The 20,421-nt window shown below is 41.6% G+C and overlaps 1 protein-coding gene across 1 annotated transcript; it reads left to right on the top strand.

Moving 5' to 3' along the window:
- Positions 1-5,063: 5,063 nt before the first annotated feature.
- Positions 5,064-9,520, top strand: LOC104083244 (progressive ankylosis protein-like; the record flags this gene model as incomplete). Its single annotated transcript, XM_009586661.1, has 4 exons — positions 5,064-5,193; positions 6,208-6,331; positions 6,919-7,018; positions 9,288-9,520. Coding segments are annotated over 4 exons (471 nt in total), but the record flags the coding sequence as incomplete, so codon positions are not given.
- Between the last annotated feature and the right edge of the window lie 10,901 nt (positions 9,521-20,421).

Genomic DNA, 20,421 nt, shown 5'->3' with positions numbered 1-20,421 from the left:
GCATTATGTAGTGAGTCTCTGAGGTTTAGTAATCCCTGTCAGCAACCAGAATAAATGGAAATAGCTTCCAGGAGATGCAAAGCCTATGAAAAGACTGATAGTTTTCAAGAACTACTAGCATTCAAACTCCCACATGCAGCATCTGAAAAAAAAAAAAAAAAATCTCATGAACAGTCTTTCGTCACAATCATTTGTGAAAGTCAAATGCATTAAGTGTGCTTACGAAAAGAGATTAAAGAGAAGCTGGACTAAGCACTACCAGTTTGATACTTTCCCTGCCAAAACAAAGATTTAGTGCATTCTCTCAGGCAGCAGAAGTTTTTGATGTGTAACCTTTTAATATGCCTAGATACTGAATTTGCTAGCTGAGAATAGCAAGGTTCCACATGAAAGTAAGCACACCTACTTACGGAGAGTGTCTAAGCCACAAGTGAGAGGTTTTTTGACTTTTTTCAATGCACAACTGGATTGGAAAAAAAAAATTGCTAATATTAGATATTTTGTATGCACAACATAATGCTGCATGGGATGAAGGTGCACCACAGTCACTGAACTGCCAGCAGCTCAGACCGGGGAAGGGCATCTCTTACTCTGCACTTGCCCAGCTCTTTGTGCCCTTTCCTTACGCAACCCCCAGTGACCTTTAGCAGGGTACTAATGTAGCTGGAACTTTGATCCGATCTAGTACAGCTGTACTGATTTTCTTATGCCACTGTAAATTACTGACATATTTAATAAAGTCTTTCAAATTTTACTACTGTAGATCAGTTAAAGACACATTACCCAATAGCACAACCCTTCAGATCAGTTCAAATTATTAAAACACTTTCAGAAATACTTAGGCTACTGTTGTTTATACAGAGATAACACCACCATAATAAATACTACTGTCTTCACTCAGGCCTGCATATTCTCTGTAGTGTTTCACTCTCCTGTTTATATCTTCTTTTTTTCCTGTGTTTTTAAAATGCTCATCACTGCTCAGTTGAAGTTCTGTTTAAATGATCAAAGGCTTTAACAAAACTATCCTTTAATATCATGCAGTGCTGATACCATAAGATAACAGAAAATCAAATCAATTCTGTTGCTAGAATTCCACAAGCAAAATCCTTACTCCCAAAGCATTAAAATGCTTCAGCCTCAGCAGAGTTGCTGAGTACAGTATTCATTACTGTATATGGCCATTGCAGCCAACTGCAATTGCAACCTGAAGCTGCAATGTCATGATGCATGCATGTTGCTAGCCTATGCTGAAGCATTTACTGTTTCATCTTCACCTCTTGGTTAGATTAAATGAAGGTATAACTGTAACGCTACCCAAGCCTATTTATTCTATTTTTAACCTTGCAGACACATACAGAAAGACCTAAGGGGGAGGGGGAAACAAAGAGTGTTTAACTAAAAGAAAGATAGGAGACATACTAAGACATACTGTAGGTAAACCTACTTCCTAAAATCTTTCCTGATCTGAGCCCCAGGAAGTTACCACTGCTTACTCCAGTAGATCCCATCTCTAATTGTGTGTGCCGTGTTCTCTGTTTCACTGGACTCCTTGCATCGTTTCATCTGTTACCGTCTTCTCCGGTCTCCTTTCTGACCAGTCCTCACCCTTTACCAAGGTAATCGCAAACATTATACAGACCACTCAGCATCACAAAAAGCTAAGACTTCATCCTATTTTCAGTATACCTCATCTGTAATAAAATCAGTAGCCAAAATACCTTCCCTCCTTTGCATGTTTAGCATTACTGTTTCCCTGAAGCAGAGCCTGTTTTTTTCACTACATTTTGAATTTGTCTTTGAAATAATATGGAAACTTCGCAAGTTGCAAGTGCTCCAGAAGTTAAATTGCAGAGGGCTTGCATGATGCAAAGCATTAATTTCTTTTCCTAAGGCTTTGTCCCCTGCAGGCAATGAGAATATAATCTGCTCATAAGATGACAGAGGAATCTCTTTACAAAATGAAACTGGTTATCAATATTGCAACCAAAAGATGGAAGCATGCTGAGACAGAAATAGAAGGTCCTTCTGCTGCCATGCCTTACCTCCTCAAACTGCTTATTCATAAGCTCAGCAGTCACTGCTGTCTTTACCCACCAGCTGCTATATAAGAAGTGCTCTTTGAAGCCATTTATCAGCACTGACTCTCTGCTGATCAGGCGGGCAGGGAGTGGGGAGGACTGCAGTTTGCAACAGCTGAGGAGGAATGATTGCATACCACCTGGGTATAAGTCATTACCTCTGATTTGCAAACTGACCTTCCTCCCGTAGGAGCTGGATGGAGATTGAGTCTGTTCTTATTAAGGCCAGAAACAAAATTTAATTTCAAAGAGAACAGGATTGAGAACAATGCTTTTGGTCACTTGTTTGCTTGCCTGTCTAACCATATTAGAATATTCTTTTAAATGGCTGTTGAAGGAGGAAAGACTGCACTATTTGCCTTTTGCTAGCAGTGGGCAGACTCTGCTGTCAGCATAAATGTATGGAATCTTGCAGCAGCAGTAACTATACTGCTCAGTAGGGTGCTAATGGCATTGTGCAGTACAAGCAGCATAAAGGTCTTTGCTTTCATGAAAACAGCAAATTATAATTGAAGAGTGGACACCTTTGCATCATATTTTGTTTATTGGACTTTGAAGAAAGATTTGACAAAATATTCCCTATATGGTTGCTTTACAGGTCATGTGCAGTAAGAGTACAAATCACTGCAGTCTGCCTAATGGTGTCTGCAACAATGGAAGAATTTGCTCTTGTCACTGTACAGTTACTTTTTAATAACTGGATTCTCAACCACACAACCTTCTCTGCTCTAGATTGTCCCCTCTGCTTCAGCTGTATCCTTTACAAGTAGTCTGGCAGGGAGAGAGAAGTGCTGGCTAAAGCAGAAAAAACTCTGTGCTCAGTTCATTGGTCTTCTGTTCTTACCTTCCTCCACATACTATTCTCTGTATAGGTGATGGAGATACACCACAGGACAGCATCAAATTAGTCAAGTAAAGCATTCAATTGTGCAAAATAAATAGTGGTTCCTACCCTAAGAAGTAGACAAGAAAACCGAAGATGAGCCTTTTTGCAGGAAGGTGAAATGTTTTGTTCACCGCACAGGCTGTCAGAACACAAGACCTCCCACAGGCCACTCAGTCACGGACCTTGGGAAACTTCTGTGGTCTGGATACTCGTAGGCCAAATAGAAAGGACAATCTCTGGCACACAACCAAAGAATGAGAGTGAAATCCCAGCTGTCTTGGAGGTGGTAGGACTTCAAAGACTAGCTTTAAAAGCCATCTGAACATGTAGGGATGTGACAACTGGATAGTAAGAGAAGAGCTAGATACTATGATGCTAGCTTGTAGAATAAATTATAAGAGAGTCTTACGGAGGTTATAGAGTCTTACAGAGCCATCAGATTGTACAGCCAGTGTGCATAATTTACCTGGTACACTGGTTTGTAACCTGACAGAGGAGTGCCAGAGCATTTAAGGTCTCAAGTTTTGCCTCACTCAGTCAGCTTGCTTCCTTAACATCTGCGTTACTGCGAGAATAACAGGAAGAAATCACTTTAAATCACAAAACCAAGTTAAATGACAAAGTAGTTATACTTGAAAGGATGTCTGGTACCCCTTCTTACAGGAAAAGTCCTGTAAGGGCTGTCAGCACCGTTCTTCAGCAAGTGCCTTGAACTGAAGCTGGACCTGCCAGCTGCCAAGAGCCCCCTCAGCCCAAACTGAAGCCCTGCCTCAGGACTGACCAAAAAACTAAACAGCATGTGCTACCGCTGTACCATTTGCTGTGGGGTTTTTTATGGAAGTTTTCCTTTCATGTATGGACTAAACAGCACACTCTTTAAAATAACAAGACTTGGTGGATTTGTGGCCTGAGGGCACCGTGTCTGCAAGACTGTGCTGAACACTTTTGCCTTGGTATCAGGCATATTACATACCAACAGTACTAGTATCAGCAGTGTGTTTAAACCCCTCGTCTTAGATTTAGGTCAGATCTCTGGGTCTTGGAGTACTTCAGAACTTTAGTTATTAAAACATTTGATAATCTGTAGGAATATGGGTGTCTTAACCAGAGCAAGTACTGTAAAAGTCAAGTTTCTTACTGTTTTTGTAACAATTGGACCATTTGCAGGCACCATAAAAATTCTTTCTATATGCATCAGTCTTGGTATGTGAGGAACATGAAGAGTAGGAATTGCTTCTGAAGTTAATGTGCTTCTCTTACTTGTGTACTCTGTGTATTTGCATGCAAGCTGATTATAAATATACTATGTGTGCACTAGAGTCTTACTGCATTTAAATGTTTTAAAACGTCTTTAAGTTGTTGCAAAACTGCTTGAGAATACATTTCTCAAAGTAAAAGAAATTAATTCTGACTGTGTTTATGAACTTTGCTTGTGATTGTTTCTTTTCCAATATTTTTGATTGATTGATTTGAGAGAAGTGAGAATCTGTTTTCCAGTCTTTATTGAGAACAACAAAATTGGTCTTGACTTTTGGAGTGTTCAGCATCCTCAACTTAAGTCAAAGACAAGAACTGTTGATGGTTGGGGTGGCTCTCTGAAGAGCCTTTTAAAACCTTCCCTCCAATTTCTTCTTGATTACAGTCAGACTGAACCGTAACATTTGAATTGTTAGAATCCAAACCCAGCAAACAAATACTCTGTTAGGTTTGCATGCATGTGTCTTGGGTTTTTATGACTGCTTCCTCAACTGTTGAGACAGGACTATTGCTTAACATGTAAGTTTTGTGGGTTTTTTTCATCAGTGTATGTGCAAAGAGGCAGAAACATCAAAGAATGGTTAAATAAAGTGGTTAAAGTTTGTCATAAAATATGCCTGCCTTAGTGATGATTAAAACCTTAATCGTTGAATTTTACAGATCCCTGAACACTGTAGAAAAGCAAACGTATTTTTATTACTTTGTATCCATCTTCTTCCTTCATCTAATACCAAAAATACCCATCAGTAGGGTAAACAAATGTTTTAGACCAGGAGGGCCTATCTTCCGCTGTGCTTCCCTTCTGAAATACAAACATTTCTTAATTTTGTTCTTCCTAGCTCTGTTTTGTGATGTTTTGGACGCCAAACGTATCAGAGAAGATTTTAGTTGACATAATTGGAGTAGACTTCGCTTTTGCAGAGCTGTGTGTTGTTCCTTTGCGCATCTTCTCCTTCTTTCCAGTTCCAGGTAAAAAACAAGAAAATAAAAACTCTAACTTCAAAACCAAATCTACTTTGAGGTATGGTCATAGAGTCTGGCACGGCTGTACATACAACAGCGGCTAAATGTGTGTGCCTAGCATAAGAAACACAGTTTTTACTGAAGTTGGTGTAGACCAAGACTATTTACATGGGTAGTCAAGATACAAATGTTGCAGTAAGAGCAGTCTGTCACTAGGCAGATTTCTGACTGTCAAAAGTCTAAATTCTGTCTGTTGTAGCTGACCAAGAACCCACACATGAATGGCAGTAGCAATACATGCATGCCAAGACTGAAATTAGCTGTTTGGAATAGCATCTAGGACCAGCTCCACAGTAACATCACCTCCATTAGTCTCCCCTTCTGCTGCCAGACTCAGTGGCACTTTCAGATATCATCACAGCATAAACAATATAGAATAAAAGTTAATGCCCATATTCAAGACAGAGGCAACCTTGACAGCACAATCAAAATGTTTCCCCTCAAAAATTTCTAATTTCTGTAATCAAATGCTACATCATCTAGTGTTTTCTGCTTATATGACAAGACAGTTTTGTAATAAAGGTAAACTCCAAATAGAAGAATAGGTACCTGTAGATATTTTTTGTGACTAGCTATAACACCATGTACCACACAGGAGTTAGAGGGAAAATTTTCCTTGGTATGATTTCTGTTTAGGAAGGGATATTCTTTTAATGAAGAAAACAGAATGAACCATCTAATAAATCGGTTGTAAGAGAACAGCTCTCAGGAAGGCTTGCTGTCTATAACTGGCACTTTGTTTTTTCAAAAATCAGTATATTAAAGCAATTTGGACACAAGAGCTACTTCATTTCTAGTAGGGCTTCCCAGTGTGCAAAGTTACCAGAAACAAGTTTCACCATGGTTATTTCTGAACAGTGCTCTCTGCATGAAAAATCTTCATATGAGATGATTGATATTTTTTTACTACTCTCGCCTCCCTTTCTTCCCATCCCTTCCCCTTCCCCTGTTTATGAACAGTGACAGTCAGAGCGCACTTGACTGGTTGGCTGATGACTCTGAAGAAGACATTTGTGTTGGCACCCAGCTCAGTGCTGCGGATTATTGTCCTCATCACCAGTCTCATTGTGCTGCCTTACTTGGGGTAAATCATTCTCCTCTCCACAGAGCTGATGGGCTTGCTTCCCTCTTTATTCCTGTTTCATGTCACTTAGCTGAGTTTGGGTAGCTCAGAACATTTTCCCCAAATACTAACCATAATTTAAAGGCTAAATATTGTCAATATCTGGAAAAGAAACATTTACAAAGTCACAAGTATCACTTTGCTCTAGGCAGGCATGACAGTGATGCCCCTTTTGTAAAAATAGGCAAATGTCAGAGAGGCAAACATGGATCCTACGGGAATTTATTTCCATTCTATTAAATGCACTGCTAAGAAAGGTAATGGAAGAATATCTTGTTTATAAGTTAAATAATCTGATCTACAGCACTCTGTACAAGGCTTCAAATTCTTAGCCCATACTTTGGCTTAGAATGTGTTTCTTTTAAACAGTGAAGCCATAAAAAACCTGAAAGAAGTCCTTTAAAATACCAGTTATTCTTTTTGTCAGTGTATTATGTCTTTGAAGGAAATGTTCTAACAACAGATTGATTCTATATGCCAGTGGAAATATAATTGTTAATTATGCATTCTGACACAGTCATGACTACTTTCTTTTATGCCGCCCACAGAGTTCATGGAGCCACTCTTGGAGTAGGATCCCTTCTAGCTGGTTTTATAGGAGAATCCACCATGGTTGCAATAGCAGCCTGTTACGTCTATCGGAAACAGGTAAGGGTCGGGGTCTGCAGGATCTGGTGAAAGCAGTTGATGAATATAGTGGATTTTAGTTCAGATTAAGAGTACGCTTTTGAAATGTAACTCCCCAGCATCCCCACTTACTGAATTTGGTTTGTTTCCCCATGCAGTCTCAAGAGTATGCCACTTGCGAATCCTCTGGGTTGAAATAAAACCAAAAGGTGCCCTCCAACTGCTAGTGGGCATTCAGGCCATAGGACCAGGCCATGGGACATGCTGGTCTGAAGTAAACCTCTTGCCCTTCTAAACATGTGTATCATGGATATCATGTCCTTACCACCACCTGTTTTGCACTGTAGATCTGCTACTACAGTACAACATAGCTTCTTTATGTAGACATAGGAACTACTCATCCAAGCTTATTAGTATGTGTATATGTACATGTACACGTACATGTACATGTACATATATATGTATATGCGTGTGTGTATATATATGTATACATCTATTTCTTTATAAAACGAGCTCTGCTGAAAATGGACAAAAAGTACAGTTGCTTTTTTTTTCTGCCATCTAAAGAAGTGGCTTAAAACAAGATATACTCCTACAGCAGTAGAGGGTAAGAGCTTACAAATAGGCGAGGATTTCTCATAGGCATACTTTTACACATTTCACACACTACAATCCTGCATGTACAGAGTAGTAGTGGTACATGGATTTCAAAGAATATTCCACTAAATGAAGTCAAACACAGGATAAATATTGGCTAGGTGACTGCGTACATCACAGTACCTGTGTGTTGCACCCTTGCAGTTATGTGTTCAAGGCACTGTGTAGGCACCAGGCACAACTCCAAGCAGAAATGGCATGGTGTGTACATCATTCCATGGTGCAGAAGGACACTGTGGATGGGAGCAGAAAATATAATCTATGTGTTTACTTTTTTTTTTAATTAGACTTCTTACTAAAGGCCAAGCAAAGATGCCCACCACTTCTATTTTTAGCAAAAAAAAACGGAAGATGGAATATCTAAAAGCCTTATGTTTGAACAAACTAAAACCAGTTTTGATATGTATTAACAGTGCAGGCCATGGCAGTAGACCAAAGTGTACAAGGTTCATAAGAAAAAAGAAGACCTTGATCTCTGTCATGATTAGTCTGTTTTTCTTGAGCACCAAAGAGTAAAACCTGTAGACACTGAAATGGCTGTTCTTGGCCTGTGGTTTCACAACATGTATCTGTTTGGACTGACCTCCTCATCGCTTGTTTGTTACAGGAATAGCTCATAGAGCGTCTCTGGCCAGGGACATGGTGCTTGATTTTTTGCAGTGATGAGTGCAGGTAGTAGTAATAACTGTGCCAACCTAATTTATTCCCTTACCAGAATTGGTATGTAGCTGACAGCATCGTCTCAACAGCCGATGTGACAGTGGCAGAGCTAGCCGGTAGCTGTATACACCAACTTGTTTTCACCTACAGTGGTAATAAGTGGGCGGCGTTTGAGAGCTGCAAATCAAGTGTTGTGTAGACACCTCTAAAATTTTGAAACTCTGATATGCCCAACTCAGCTGAATCAATAATACCTGTGGGGGATTTTTTGTCAGCTGTACAAGTGTTTTCTGTAAAACTAGTCAGCCTGCTGAGAAATGGATAATAAGGAACAGATGCTTCAACTTGTTTTGTAGTGGGGCTGAATGCTTCTTAGCTCTACTAATCCAGGACATCCTGGATGAATCATAGGACTCTTGAATGCCCGCCTGCTCCTGCTAGCCAAAAATACTCTAGTGTTACTTGGCGTTGATGGGGTGGGGGTTCACAGTGGATCAGCAGTATTAAGAAAAGCCAGAATGCTCACATCTTGTAAAATTCCTGAAGTTTGACATTTGAGAAATTAGGTTGCCACCTCTGTCTCCCTCCCTAGAGCAGCTTATCTTAGCATCATATTTTGTTTGGTTTTCTTATTTTTTTAATAAAAAGTCTGTGACGTAAAAGATTCCAGATGCTCTCTTCCCTCCAGTCATGCTGAAGTCTGTTTTGGATGTTGCTTAGCATAAGAAATGCCTCTATTATTGCATTTATGTTAGAAAGGAGAAAGCTGAGCCCCAGGAAGGTTATGGAAACCTTCTAAGTTAAGAGAACTTACTAGTGACAAGTCATGAATATGACACAAATATTCTAGCTCTTAGTAATGTACTAAAAAAAAAAAATTACTTGCACCTCACTTCTCCCAGTGCCCAAAGTTTGTAGGACTGTGTTCATGCACAACTTACTGATAGGTTTCCCAATGCTTGTTTCAATGTAGAAAAAGAAGCGGAATGAGAATGAAGCAGCTACAGAAGGTGAAGACTCTGCAATGACCGACATGCCTCACACAGAGGAAATGACAGACATCGTAGAAATGAGAGAAGAGAATGAATAATAAATGGGATGCAATTGTTCTCTGCAGGGACGATTGGAGTGACACTTCAGCATCTTGTCGTCTCTCATACTTTTTTGTTTGTTCATTTTTATTTTTGTAATAAAGAGGCCTTGATTTAAAAGGTTTCAGATAAATTCTCTAGCATACTGAGTATGCTCTCACTGATGAGGGACCTAAAAAGAGGTCTTTGCTTTTTTTTTTTCAATTGAATTTGTTTTCTCACTCCATGCAAACATAAAAGATACAATTGCATCACTGTAGAGTCTTCCTTACTTATGCATCCACCTTCTCTGGACAATCTGCATTTGTCAACCAAAGCCCTGCTCTCTGTGCATGTGTGTGTGTGTGTGCGTGCATGCGCTTGCACGCTTGCACACGCACACACACGTGTGCCACTGGCTCAATGCTACTGCCATAATCCTACTCCCTCCCCTCTTTCCTTTTCCTTCCTTTTCTTTATGAGAAATGTTAAGGAAAAGAAGTTTGGAATACAGAGCTTTATTTTACTTGCTTGAAAATTACTTTGCTACATAAACTAATATACTATGGTGAACTATATCTTTTTGTTTGGCCTCATCACTAGAGCTTATACTGCACAGGGTACAAAACAGGGAGGAACGTGTAAGTCTTCACATACAAAGTGGAGAAAAACAGGTTCCTCTCTCCTGTTAAAAGTGTGTGGATGTGTATATACACACACAGGTACATAAAAAAAGACATACATATATATATTTATATATATATGCATACGATAAATAAAGTACACACAGGACAAGAACTCTATTTAGCTTTCATTCCATCAGAAAGATAGTAATCTTTTGAAAAATGTAAACATTTAATTCAGAATTTTCTTGAATCATTAAGCCCCACCTTACGTATAATTTTCTTTCGGAAAAAAAAAACATGCACTTTCCTCTTGTGAAGAGGGTGATGGCAACTGATAGACTTTGACTGTATTTGAATAAAAAAAATAAATATTGACAAGCTTTACCAAAGTTCTTGTCCACTGATTTAACTTTAATTTTTAAAGGTTGATTTGCTCTATATACTTATTTCTGGTGCCTATATATTAAAAAAAATAAATCAGATGATAACATATGCAGGATACCATGGTATATCGCATTACTACACATAGCTCTGTGAAATTTTTTGTATAGAGATGTGCACATACTCACACACACGTGTGTATATGTATATATACTTTTTTATATATATATATACACACACGCACATATATGTATGTTTTGCTATAACATATTCACCTATGCAGTAGATCAAAATCCGTATGGTGAAGCTCAAGCACTGATGGTCCTCCAAGTCGTTAATTAGGGACCTTGATCATATGTTAGTTCTCAAGGCAAGAGTTGCGTAGAAGCGGGGAGCTGCTCGCATCCATCAGCAAGTGCTGTACTTGGAGAAGGCGGCAGGCGCCGTGTTGTTGTGGTCGAAGTGGGCTTTAAATAACAGAGCGTGAGGTCGGGTGGGCGACTTTTATCAGGTGGAAATGAAGCCTATGTGCGAGGTGACCGAACCAGAGAGGGTTTGGGTGCCACCGACGATGGCTGCAGCAGCAGCTTGTGTTTCTGTGCTCTTCTGTGTTTGGCTGCGGGGCAGCGTTCGTTACCGGTTTGTAGTAGCTTGGGTTCTTTCAGATTTAATCATGCCAGAGTCTGGAAACCATTATCCTCCATGCTATATCCATAAATCAGTTAATTTAAACCTTATTTAGTAAAAGTATATTTTTCTAAGTTGTGGAAATAATTATTTAATTGTGGACAAATTCCGTTTCTAGATTTATTTGCCAGGTAGTCCCAGCACTCAGAGAACTGATCAAAACTAAACATTACTTTAAAGGTTACATCAATATATGTGTATGTAGACATACACATGTGTATAAATATATATATTGTATATTATGTACATTTATTTTAAGCTACAATACATTTCCTATTTTTCCAAGTTCAGCTAGAAATGTCTCTAAAAAACTACAGAGTTGGCTAGTAACCAATTATGGCCATCGTGAAAGGCATTGTATCAATGAACTTTACATTTTATTGTAAACATTTGTACCAATTTGTTACATGTACAAATGCAATAAGAAAAAAATGTAGAAATTATTGTGTTGAATGACAGATTTGCAAAATCAGTTCATGGTTCATGAGCAGTGGCACTAGGAGGGTAAGACTAAATCCAGTAACCACATGTTTTCTGTGCCACCACAAGGTTGTTCTCCTTGTTTTTGACAACAGTTTAAAAAAAAACCCTCAGACAAATGAACTTTGTGCCGTATGTAGACACATTCATGAATACAGGCTCTCAAACAGTCATATGTGTATAACGTATATAGACTGTTACAGACACAGTGGCCATTTGAGGTCTTCTCTATTCATGTGGTTTTGGTTTCTCCAGTACGCAGTTTTTCTGGAACTGTAGAGATAAAGCAAGAAAATATTTTTGTGTAGTATTTCTTTCGGTACGTGACTAAAATTCAAACGGCAGTATTTTTGAAGAGTTTTGAGCATTACCAATGTAGGTTTCAAGATAATAATTGCACCAAAAAATAAAAATTTGAAAACTAATTAAATGAAACAGTGAAGGTTTTGCTTTAGATAAAAGATGAACAAATATCAAAAACCGAATTATTGAACATACAGAACTAAAGTAATGGTATTGTAAATTTTCAACTGTGTGGGTGAAACTTAATAGTCCTTTACTTCGCAAGATACCAAATGAGCGCAGGAGTGGTGGGATTTGGGCAAGAACTCAAGCAGTGACATAAGGACGCGTGCATCGCACCTCTTTCCGCTTCCTGCAGGTCTTTACATTGCTCTGCTGGATTAACAAAATGCGCTGACGTTTCTGCAATGAGCGAGTCCAAACCTGCCCTCCGTGCCGGCCCGGGTGCTCGCTGCGTGGGCAGGCAGGGTGCTCAGCAGGGAGGTGCGTGCCCAAGGAGCGCCCTGTGCCCCGCAGCCGCTGGTTCTGCTGCTGGGTACTGTTGTCGGGTGCCTCAGCGACCACCTGAAACCTCACTGCTCTGACGCCCAGTCGGTGGCAAAGTCAGCTGGGCTGCTGAAGCAGCCAGCCTGATGGGTTACAGGCTGGGAGCGGGCAGACGTCCTCCTCGGCTGAAGCCCCAGTCAGAGCGTTACTCGTTCCAGGGTCTCTGTCAGGCAGACGCTGGAGCACACCCTGTCCTGCACCTCTTCCTTCCCAAAAGGACTTTCCTGAGTTCCAGTAAAACGGCTTAGCTGTCTCTCTTGTGTTATTGCTTATGAAATGGCTCTCTCTCTCCCAGATAAATATTTTACAATAGAAACCTGTTAAGTTTCTGTGTCGGAGAGCCGGAGCGCAGTCATTTCAATGAATTCACATGGAGACTTGGCTTTTCCAGACTTTCTTGAGAATTAGTGAATTATACAACTGAAGTTACAATAAAAAGAGGAACAAAGTTGATCTGCATCCTACACCTTAAATTTCAGAACAGCTCACATGGTGGGAAATAACAGCAGAACAGCGATAAGCTGTGGATTAATGTTTCTTGGCTTTTAATACGTACGTAAAATTCTGTTAACTTCTCTTGAGTTTTTCCTTTTGCAGACTTAACAGGAAACATTGGGGGTTTTTCCCCCGTCACTGCCCTAAGCAGCACTCCCACGCTTACTAAGCAGTGGACTTGATGGAAAAGGCTCTGCGTTTCCCAGCCGGTGCTTGAGGCCATTTGGGCTCCCAGGCGTGGGGCAGCCCCGCTCCCGTCCCCCTGGCACAGCCGTGGCAGGCAGGAGCGCTCACTTGCCTGCTTGTTAGATAGAGCCACCCTGAGTGAGAGGATTGGGTGAGTAACAGAGAAGTCTTTTGTTTTCTACTCATTTTTCTGCTAAATATTTCCTTTGAGCGGGAGAGATTTATATCTGGCTCTTGCTCGGTGTTCTGCCGAATCTGCAGCCAGAGAGGGAGCAGCCCGAGACGGAGGGCGAGCTGATGAATGCAGCCGATTCAGGGCTGGCCACGATGCACGAACAGAAACCTTTTGAAGGCGAGAGCCCCTTCTTTTGTGGGATGGCGCCTCGCGCTTAAAAAGAAGGGAGAAAGGATGCTTTCAGGCCTGGGCGCCCGGAGTCTCCAGGCATAGTTTTGCGTTGGGCTGCAAGGTGGCAATGGGAACAGGGCGTCCTGCGGCTCCAGCATCCCGGCCCTGCCGCCGGCATCCTCGGCGAAATGCAGGAGAGTGCAGGGGATGGCGAGGCAGCAGTATCGGCTCTGTCTCTCTTGGAGATTTTGTGGTTGTGGTGTGATCAGCACAGATTTGCGTGCAGCTGGGTGTTACCTGAGCATAGTTGCAGTAGCCATTATTGTATTGGAAAGCCATGCATATGTATTTGGGTGTGTATATGAGAGTGTTGCGCAGGCATTTTTATTACGGCCTTTATATAGTTCATTGGAACAAGGATTCAAGTCTAAACATGATCTTAATGTGGGACTAATACTAAGCCGTTTAAAAAAAATTGCAATTTAAAGCTACATAAAAGAGTAAGTAAAACACCCTTTCAGCAGACCTTGTACCAGTAAGCTAAAGCATGATTTAGATCAGTAAGCTGGAATGGGAGAGAAGCTTATGGGTATTGTATATCCATCCTAAAGACAACAGCATGGCATGGAGATGAGTGAATCAGAGGGCAGAAAACACCAGAGCTGTGGCTGCTGCCATTTCCCTTTCAGCTGCCCTGGAGAGGGACTGAAGGGTGAGGAGCAACGCGTCCGTAAGACACCGCTTCTAAGTATTTTGGTTTCTGAGTGGAGTAGCCATCAGAGAGAGGAGTGTGAAACATCCGAGAAGATTATTCAAGCAGAAATAAACCAACGTGCAGGTTTTATAACGTGCAAAGAGGAGGCACTACATAGCTTGCTGTTTCTGAGTAACTGGCAGGACTGGATTGGGGAAATGCCACAGAAACGTTACTTAAACAAAAGACAAAATTATCACAATTTTAGTATCAAATTGGCATTTCCCAAATACCAGCTTAACCATAAAATGTTCATGTTTGCTTTTTTACTGGAATTCAAGTGCAGAATACCATATTTTTTGAAGGGAGCAAGCTCCCGCGGAGGGGGGGTGCGGTGCAGAGCAGGCTGGGGGGGCTCGTGGCAGAGCCCCGGCGGGAAAAGGAGCTCCAAACTGATTCTGCCACCCTGCAACACACTGTATTCAGTTGCAGCCTGGCAGCATCATGAAACGAGGCAGAATTGTCAGCTTAGCAGCAAACTCGGTCCAAGCGTGGTCCCGACCTGCAGCCACGCTGCAGAGCAGCGGGAGGGTGGGGGGCGCAGGGGGGCCCCCGCTCTCCGCTGGGGTTTGGGCAGCTCGCGTAGGGTTGCTTTGGAGAGCCAAGTTCAGTTGTCGGTGCGTAGATGCACTCCTCAGCAAAAGCGTTGCCAGACTCCTCAGTAATTGGCACCTTCTGAACAAAAAGGCCAAAGACAAAATACGGGGGCAGAGAGATCGAGCTCTAAGCTGGGCTTGGAGCACGTACTCACACAGAAGGGCATTTTGGCTGCAGCTTGTGCAAGTTAATTGTACAGTTAGAGAGTGAGCTTCAGTCTCAGCATTTCATAATCAAGATGGCCACTCTATCTCAGTAAAACAGAAGAATTGTGGTATATTTTTAGGTGCTCTTTTGTCTTTGTAACCCTGAGGGGAATGTTTTCCTTAGTATTACCAAGCCTTGTCACTGCTCAAATCAATTTACTAGTTTTACCTCATCATTATTTTCTGTCATTCCTAGTTCAGCATCTTCAGACGTTTCCTTATTTTCTTCTGAAGGCTCCTGCTAGGCTTATTTTGTCTGTTGGCATTTTGAGAAGGAAAATGTAATTGTCATGCTGACTGAATGTCAAGTAATGCAGTGATTAAAAAGTAGCTTACAACAAAACTCTTCTTCGACGGGCTGCTTTTTACTTTTCATTTGCTAAGCTGAAAAGGAGAGTCAAGAAGTAGAAGGAACTGGGGGCTGTCTTTATTTAAAATCAAGAATTAAAAGAGTTAATTCAAGTTCATTACTTAACTCCAGCCACTTTGTGACTTTCTACTTATCCATAAGACCACAACCCAGACTTCTCCAGCGAAGTTACCACTGCATCCCCAGAGCAGCGCAGAATAGTTTGAAGCACCAGGAAACACAAGATTTCATATATTTCACAACTAAATGTGTAACTTAATGAGTTGGAGAGCCTGATTAACAGGGACAATCCATTAAGTTTAAAATTCAGCTGGACATGAGCAGCCTGATCCAATGTCTAAGGTGGCCCTGCTTTTGGGGGGAAGGGGTGGCTAGATAAGATGACTGCCTGTGGTCCCCTTCTGACCTAAATTGTTCTCTGATTCAATGAGGAACCCAGAGAGGTCCCTCTGTAAGGGACTTGAGACTGCTTGCCTTTTTTAGGCTTTCAGTTCAGGGTTGAGAGACAGTGCCTACTAGGGTTCTACAATGTAGATATCTAAGCAAAAATCTGAGCTGCACAGATTCTTTTGCTGATGACAAAACCTTCGTATTGCAGAGCCAGCTGTAAAGTACCCTCCCACCCTCTGGGAGCCCACAAGGAGGGCAAAGCAAAAATAAGCTATTGTATCTGCAGATGAAATGTTTGAGTACTGTACTGCACTTTTTCAATTAACTCTCTGAGCAAAAATGCCTGAAACCAGCAAGCAATTGCATCTATTACCTGCTTCCTCCCATCTCTCTTCATCTGCATCATTCAGCATTTAAAAAAAAAGCTACTCTTTCTGATAACCCCCCTTTGTAATCAAGGTAATGCAAAGTAAATACTTACACTTAAGTAATAAAACAGCTTGGCCTATCTACAAATGAGAGCATATAAATCCCCTCTTAGGAAAGAATGTATTTTAAAATTGGAACAACAGCTTTATCCATAATTCAGCAAAAATACAACAGAAAAGCAAAGAAAAATTGCAGAACTGAAAAAAAAAATTTTAATTGCATTAACTTTTAATGAGAATACTGCCTGGGTGGAAAGTAAAGTGTATGTACACATGCAGAAAACAGCAGAGCCTGGAACTAATGTGCATTGCTCAACTTTGTAGTTTGCTCTCCAGAGCAGCACTAATGTAACTCTGCTTTTGTGTCCTATTACGATAAACAAAAAATCCTTCCTAAGCTATAATGAAACAATTGGAAGGCTGCAGGCAGTAAGTTTACTGGTTATTTAGATCAACTGATTTTATCCGCAGAGTTTGCAAGCACCACAAAATTGCAAAAGCAAAACCTCCAAAAAAGTTGAAGGTACATACGCGTTTTTGTAGACGACACACCCTTACTTATTACCATTAACAAGCTTTTTAAAATAAAACTAATCACCTTTTTAATAAAGTAGTTCAAAGTGCACTTCACTTACTTTAGGTTTAATAAAAATCTACCTGCAATATCTTTTATATTTTTAAAAAGCAAACGCACAAGATGTGAAATTCAACCTGTGTTTTTAAACTGGGCAGAAACCCCCACCACCTCCATAAAGACAATCAAGCTTAGATCATGTCAGGTTTTGATCTCACTGCTCCGTTATTTTAGATCAGCTTTGGGTGTTGCTGCCTCTGCCTTTGTTTCCTGAAGCCAGGAGCCTAGGGAGGGTTTGTGGTAAGGGACACAGGCGTGGCGGGAGGACCCCAGAGCTCCTCTGCTGAGAGGGAGGATGGCTTCAGGCAGGAAGCACAGAGCTCCTTTAGAAAGACACGGTTTGATGGCTTGTTGCTCCACCGCTGGGTGTGAGCTGGCGGCAGTGAGCCTCCCCACAGCTGGCTGTTCGGAGGAGGAGAGAAAAATAGATGTTGCCCGTTGCTGGTGGACTTGAAGTTGGGATTGCAGGCAGTGACAGAGCCCCCATACGCTGGTTGTGTTATCTATCTGTCCTGCAACACTGGCAGAGCATGTTACTGCCACAGGCCACAGAAATCCAAACTGGAGACCACGGACTCGACTCTGCATGGTGGAATGGCTGAAATGTGTTTAATGGTGCTTGGGCAGCACAGCCTAGCAGCGTTCCCAAGCTTTGAGAAAGCCTTGCTTCGGCTATATTGGACAGAAAGCTTCTGGGAGCGCCCAAGGAGGAGCACATGGGAGCAAGTTAGCATGGAGGAGTGAGTGTGTGTATGTGGAGAGAGAGGGAGAGATGGCCGCAAATGAACGAGTTGAAGTGTCTTCTGCAAGCACCCCGCACTGCATTACCCTGCAAGGACGATACTGGAGGGCAGAGAGAACCGTAACCCCTTCATTTATCGTCTTTAGTGAAAGGTTCACTGGCCTTTAAAGGTTATTGGGCAGTATTACTAGATACTAATTATTAGATAAAGCCAAACTTTATAGTGCTAGGGGCACAAAAGACAGCAAACTTTGCCACGCCTTTTGCAATGGAGAAAGAAGCAAGCTTCACACATCCTGCTCACTCCATCTTTGCATACCTGAGCAGGGCCAGCCACAAGGTCACTCTAGAAGGAATCTACAAAGGTTGAGCAAAACCCAAAGGGCAGAGCAGAAGACGAGGACTATTTTGTCCTCACAGCAGGAAATCATCATGAAAGAGAACCAAATTGTGTGGAGGTAACCCCCAGAAAGTCTCTCAAAGGAGATGCAGTTTCTGAACAGAGGTTCAAGATAGCTTTGACCACATTGTGTGAGGTCAGACTGTGCCACTTGTAGAGTAATAATACTACAAGGATAGCAGGTTCTCCAATCTCAGAGAGGTGCTATAAGGATAAAATTCACTAATGCTGGTGAAAGATGCTTGGATACTACAGGGAACAGCGCCACAGAAATGCCTAAAAAAACTGAATTCATATTTACATGTTCTAATTGTGCCTTTGGGTTCTCTAAAATTGACTTGTTTTTAGTTTCATGGAAACACTTTTAAAACTGGGAGCAGGGAGTAGTGTCTGGAAGCAGCACCCTAAAAAAGGGCAGCCCAAAGTCTGAAGACTCTTGCTCAGGAAAGAGGGAAAGGCATGCTCGGTGGCCCCATCTTTTCCCAGCCTGGCCCTCTGACCATGGAGTATTCTGCAGGACAACGTCTTGTTCTGTTCTCAGCAGGCTTACAACACTGAAAAAGGCAAGAGCAGTAGCTGGCCACACTTAAGGGCATGCTGCAGTTGCATTGGGATTAATTCTCTAAACACCTTTCTGTAGAGAAAAAGCCCCATTTTTTCAGTTCATTTCTGTAATTTGAAAGTAAATCTGAGAACTAGGCAAATGCATATTTCACCTGAGAAGTATCCCTTGTTTTTCATTTCTTTTAGAATATCTTTCAGTATCAGATTCAGATTCTCTCTTTCAGATAAAGCTGGCTTTATGCAAAGCAGTGTGCCTAATAGCCATCCTCGACTACTTAAACAAGTCAATTTTGCAAGGACTGTAGGTGTCAAGCCAGTTTGGGACTACAGTACAGGGATCCTAGATTTTAAATGAAATGTTACCTCATGCATCATTTTCTGTCATACTTGTAGAATTCCAGTTGATTTCTCTCGAAATAAACATTGCTTTCTGTAATTTGTACACATGCTAAAGCTACTGGTTTGGTTTTTTAATGACCATTTTGCTTTGCTTTAAACCTGTGGGTTTTCTTTAAACTGTAAAGAAACCAATGAAGGTTAAAACTTTGTACATTTTTAAAATGACTGCTAAGGTCAAAAGCATAAAAGTACGTGTTGCATTAAAATTGAGTGCTGTTTATGTATTTAACAGAGATGTATGTTTTTGCATTGTTAAAAAGAATGATCTATGCTTTCTTGGGGAGGGATCTGTGCTCCAATATTGTCCAATAGCTTTCATATTCTAATTACTTTAAGTAAAGTTCTAACAGTTTGCATATGATTCATGATTCTGATTGCTTCTGTTTTATTAATTCTGATAATCTGACATGGTCTAAAGTGCTCTTCTCATTTGGAACAACCAAAATATACTTCCTGGTGAGAAATTAATCCACACGCAAATTGTTTTTGAATTATGAGTATGATGCTGCCAACTGCAAGGTCTTAACTTGAAGTTAATGAAATGCAAGGGTATCCATAAAATGATGCACGACAAGCTCTTTATTTCTACAAAGCCTCCAAGTGTTGTTGATATGGAAATACTATGGTCAGAATACTTTTTCCACACCAAACCAAAAACTTCTATCATTCTTGTTAAATAGACACTTAGTACTTAAAAGGAGAGCATTATTCTCATCAGGCCAGGGCAAACTCAAATGTCATGAGAAGATGCTTAATCCATCCATCTGGCAAGCCACCAGAGCTGTTCTTACGAAGCTGTGAAAACACTCCTTAACCAAAAATGTTTAGTGTTCGATTTTGAACAACATGTCCCTTGGGTACTCCCGAATGACCGAATCTGAGCCACCCAGAGCCAGCGAGAAGGCTGACTATTGGACCTCAGCCTTAAATGTCTCTCCTGATGCGACACTTGACCAGCCACTGTTTTTAAAAAGGTCTTGGAGAGGTACAATGGTAGGGCTTGCTCATATCTGCGACTGACCCCCCGGGACTCTGCTGCCTCAGCTCTCCTCACGCTGGCCCACAGCAGAGATCCGGATGATGCTCTCGGAGAGAAGTCCGGCTTCTCCAGCCCACAAAATGACTGCCTCGCATACTGTTTTCTATTTTCAATTTTAGGCAGCCTGCGATCTCCAGCATCTCTAATTAATGAAGATTAATTAAGATCCTCCAGCATCTGCGATCTCCTGTATCCCTAAAGCCTGGCCTGCCTTAGGGTCCCCCACGCCTTGTCAGCCCTTCCATTCCTGCCCGCCTGATCTTGTCTCCTCAACTTGGGGCTCCCCGACCACCCTCTCATCCCCCTGGCATCTGCGGCCACATCCCCCCTGCAGTGCAGGGATCGGCGGTCCCCCGGCCTCCGCGGCATGTGCCCCATCTTCCCTGTGACAGGGCTGGGAACAGCAGCTCTGCTTCTCCTGGCCTGTGGTGAGGGGCTGGCCAGGGGCCTTCGGAGACCCCTGA

Source organism: Fulmarus glacialis, unplaced genomic scaffold (assembly GCF_000690835.1).
Source record: "Fulmarus glacialis isolate BGI_N327 unplaced genomic scaffold, ASM69083v1 scaffold24801, whole genome shotgun sequence".
NCBI lineage: Eukaryota > Metazoa > Chordata > Aves > Procellariiformes > Procellariidae > Fulmarus > Fulmarus glacialis.
Note: the sequence above shows the minus strand (reverse complement) of the source record. Positions and strands in the feature narration are given on the sequence as shown.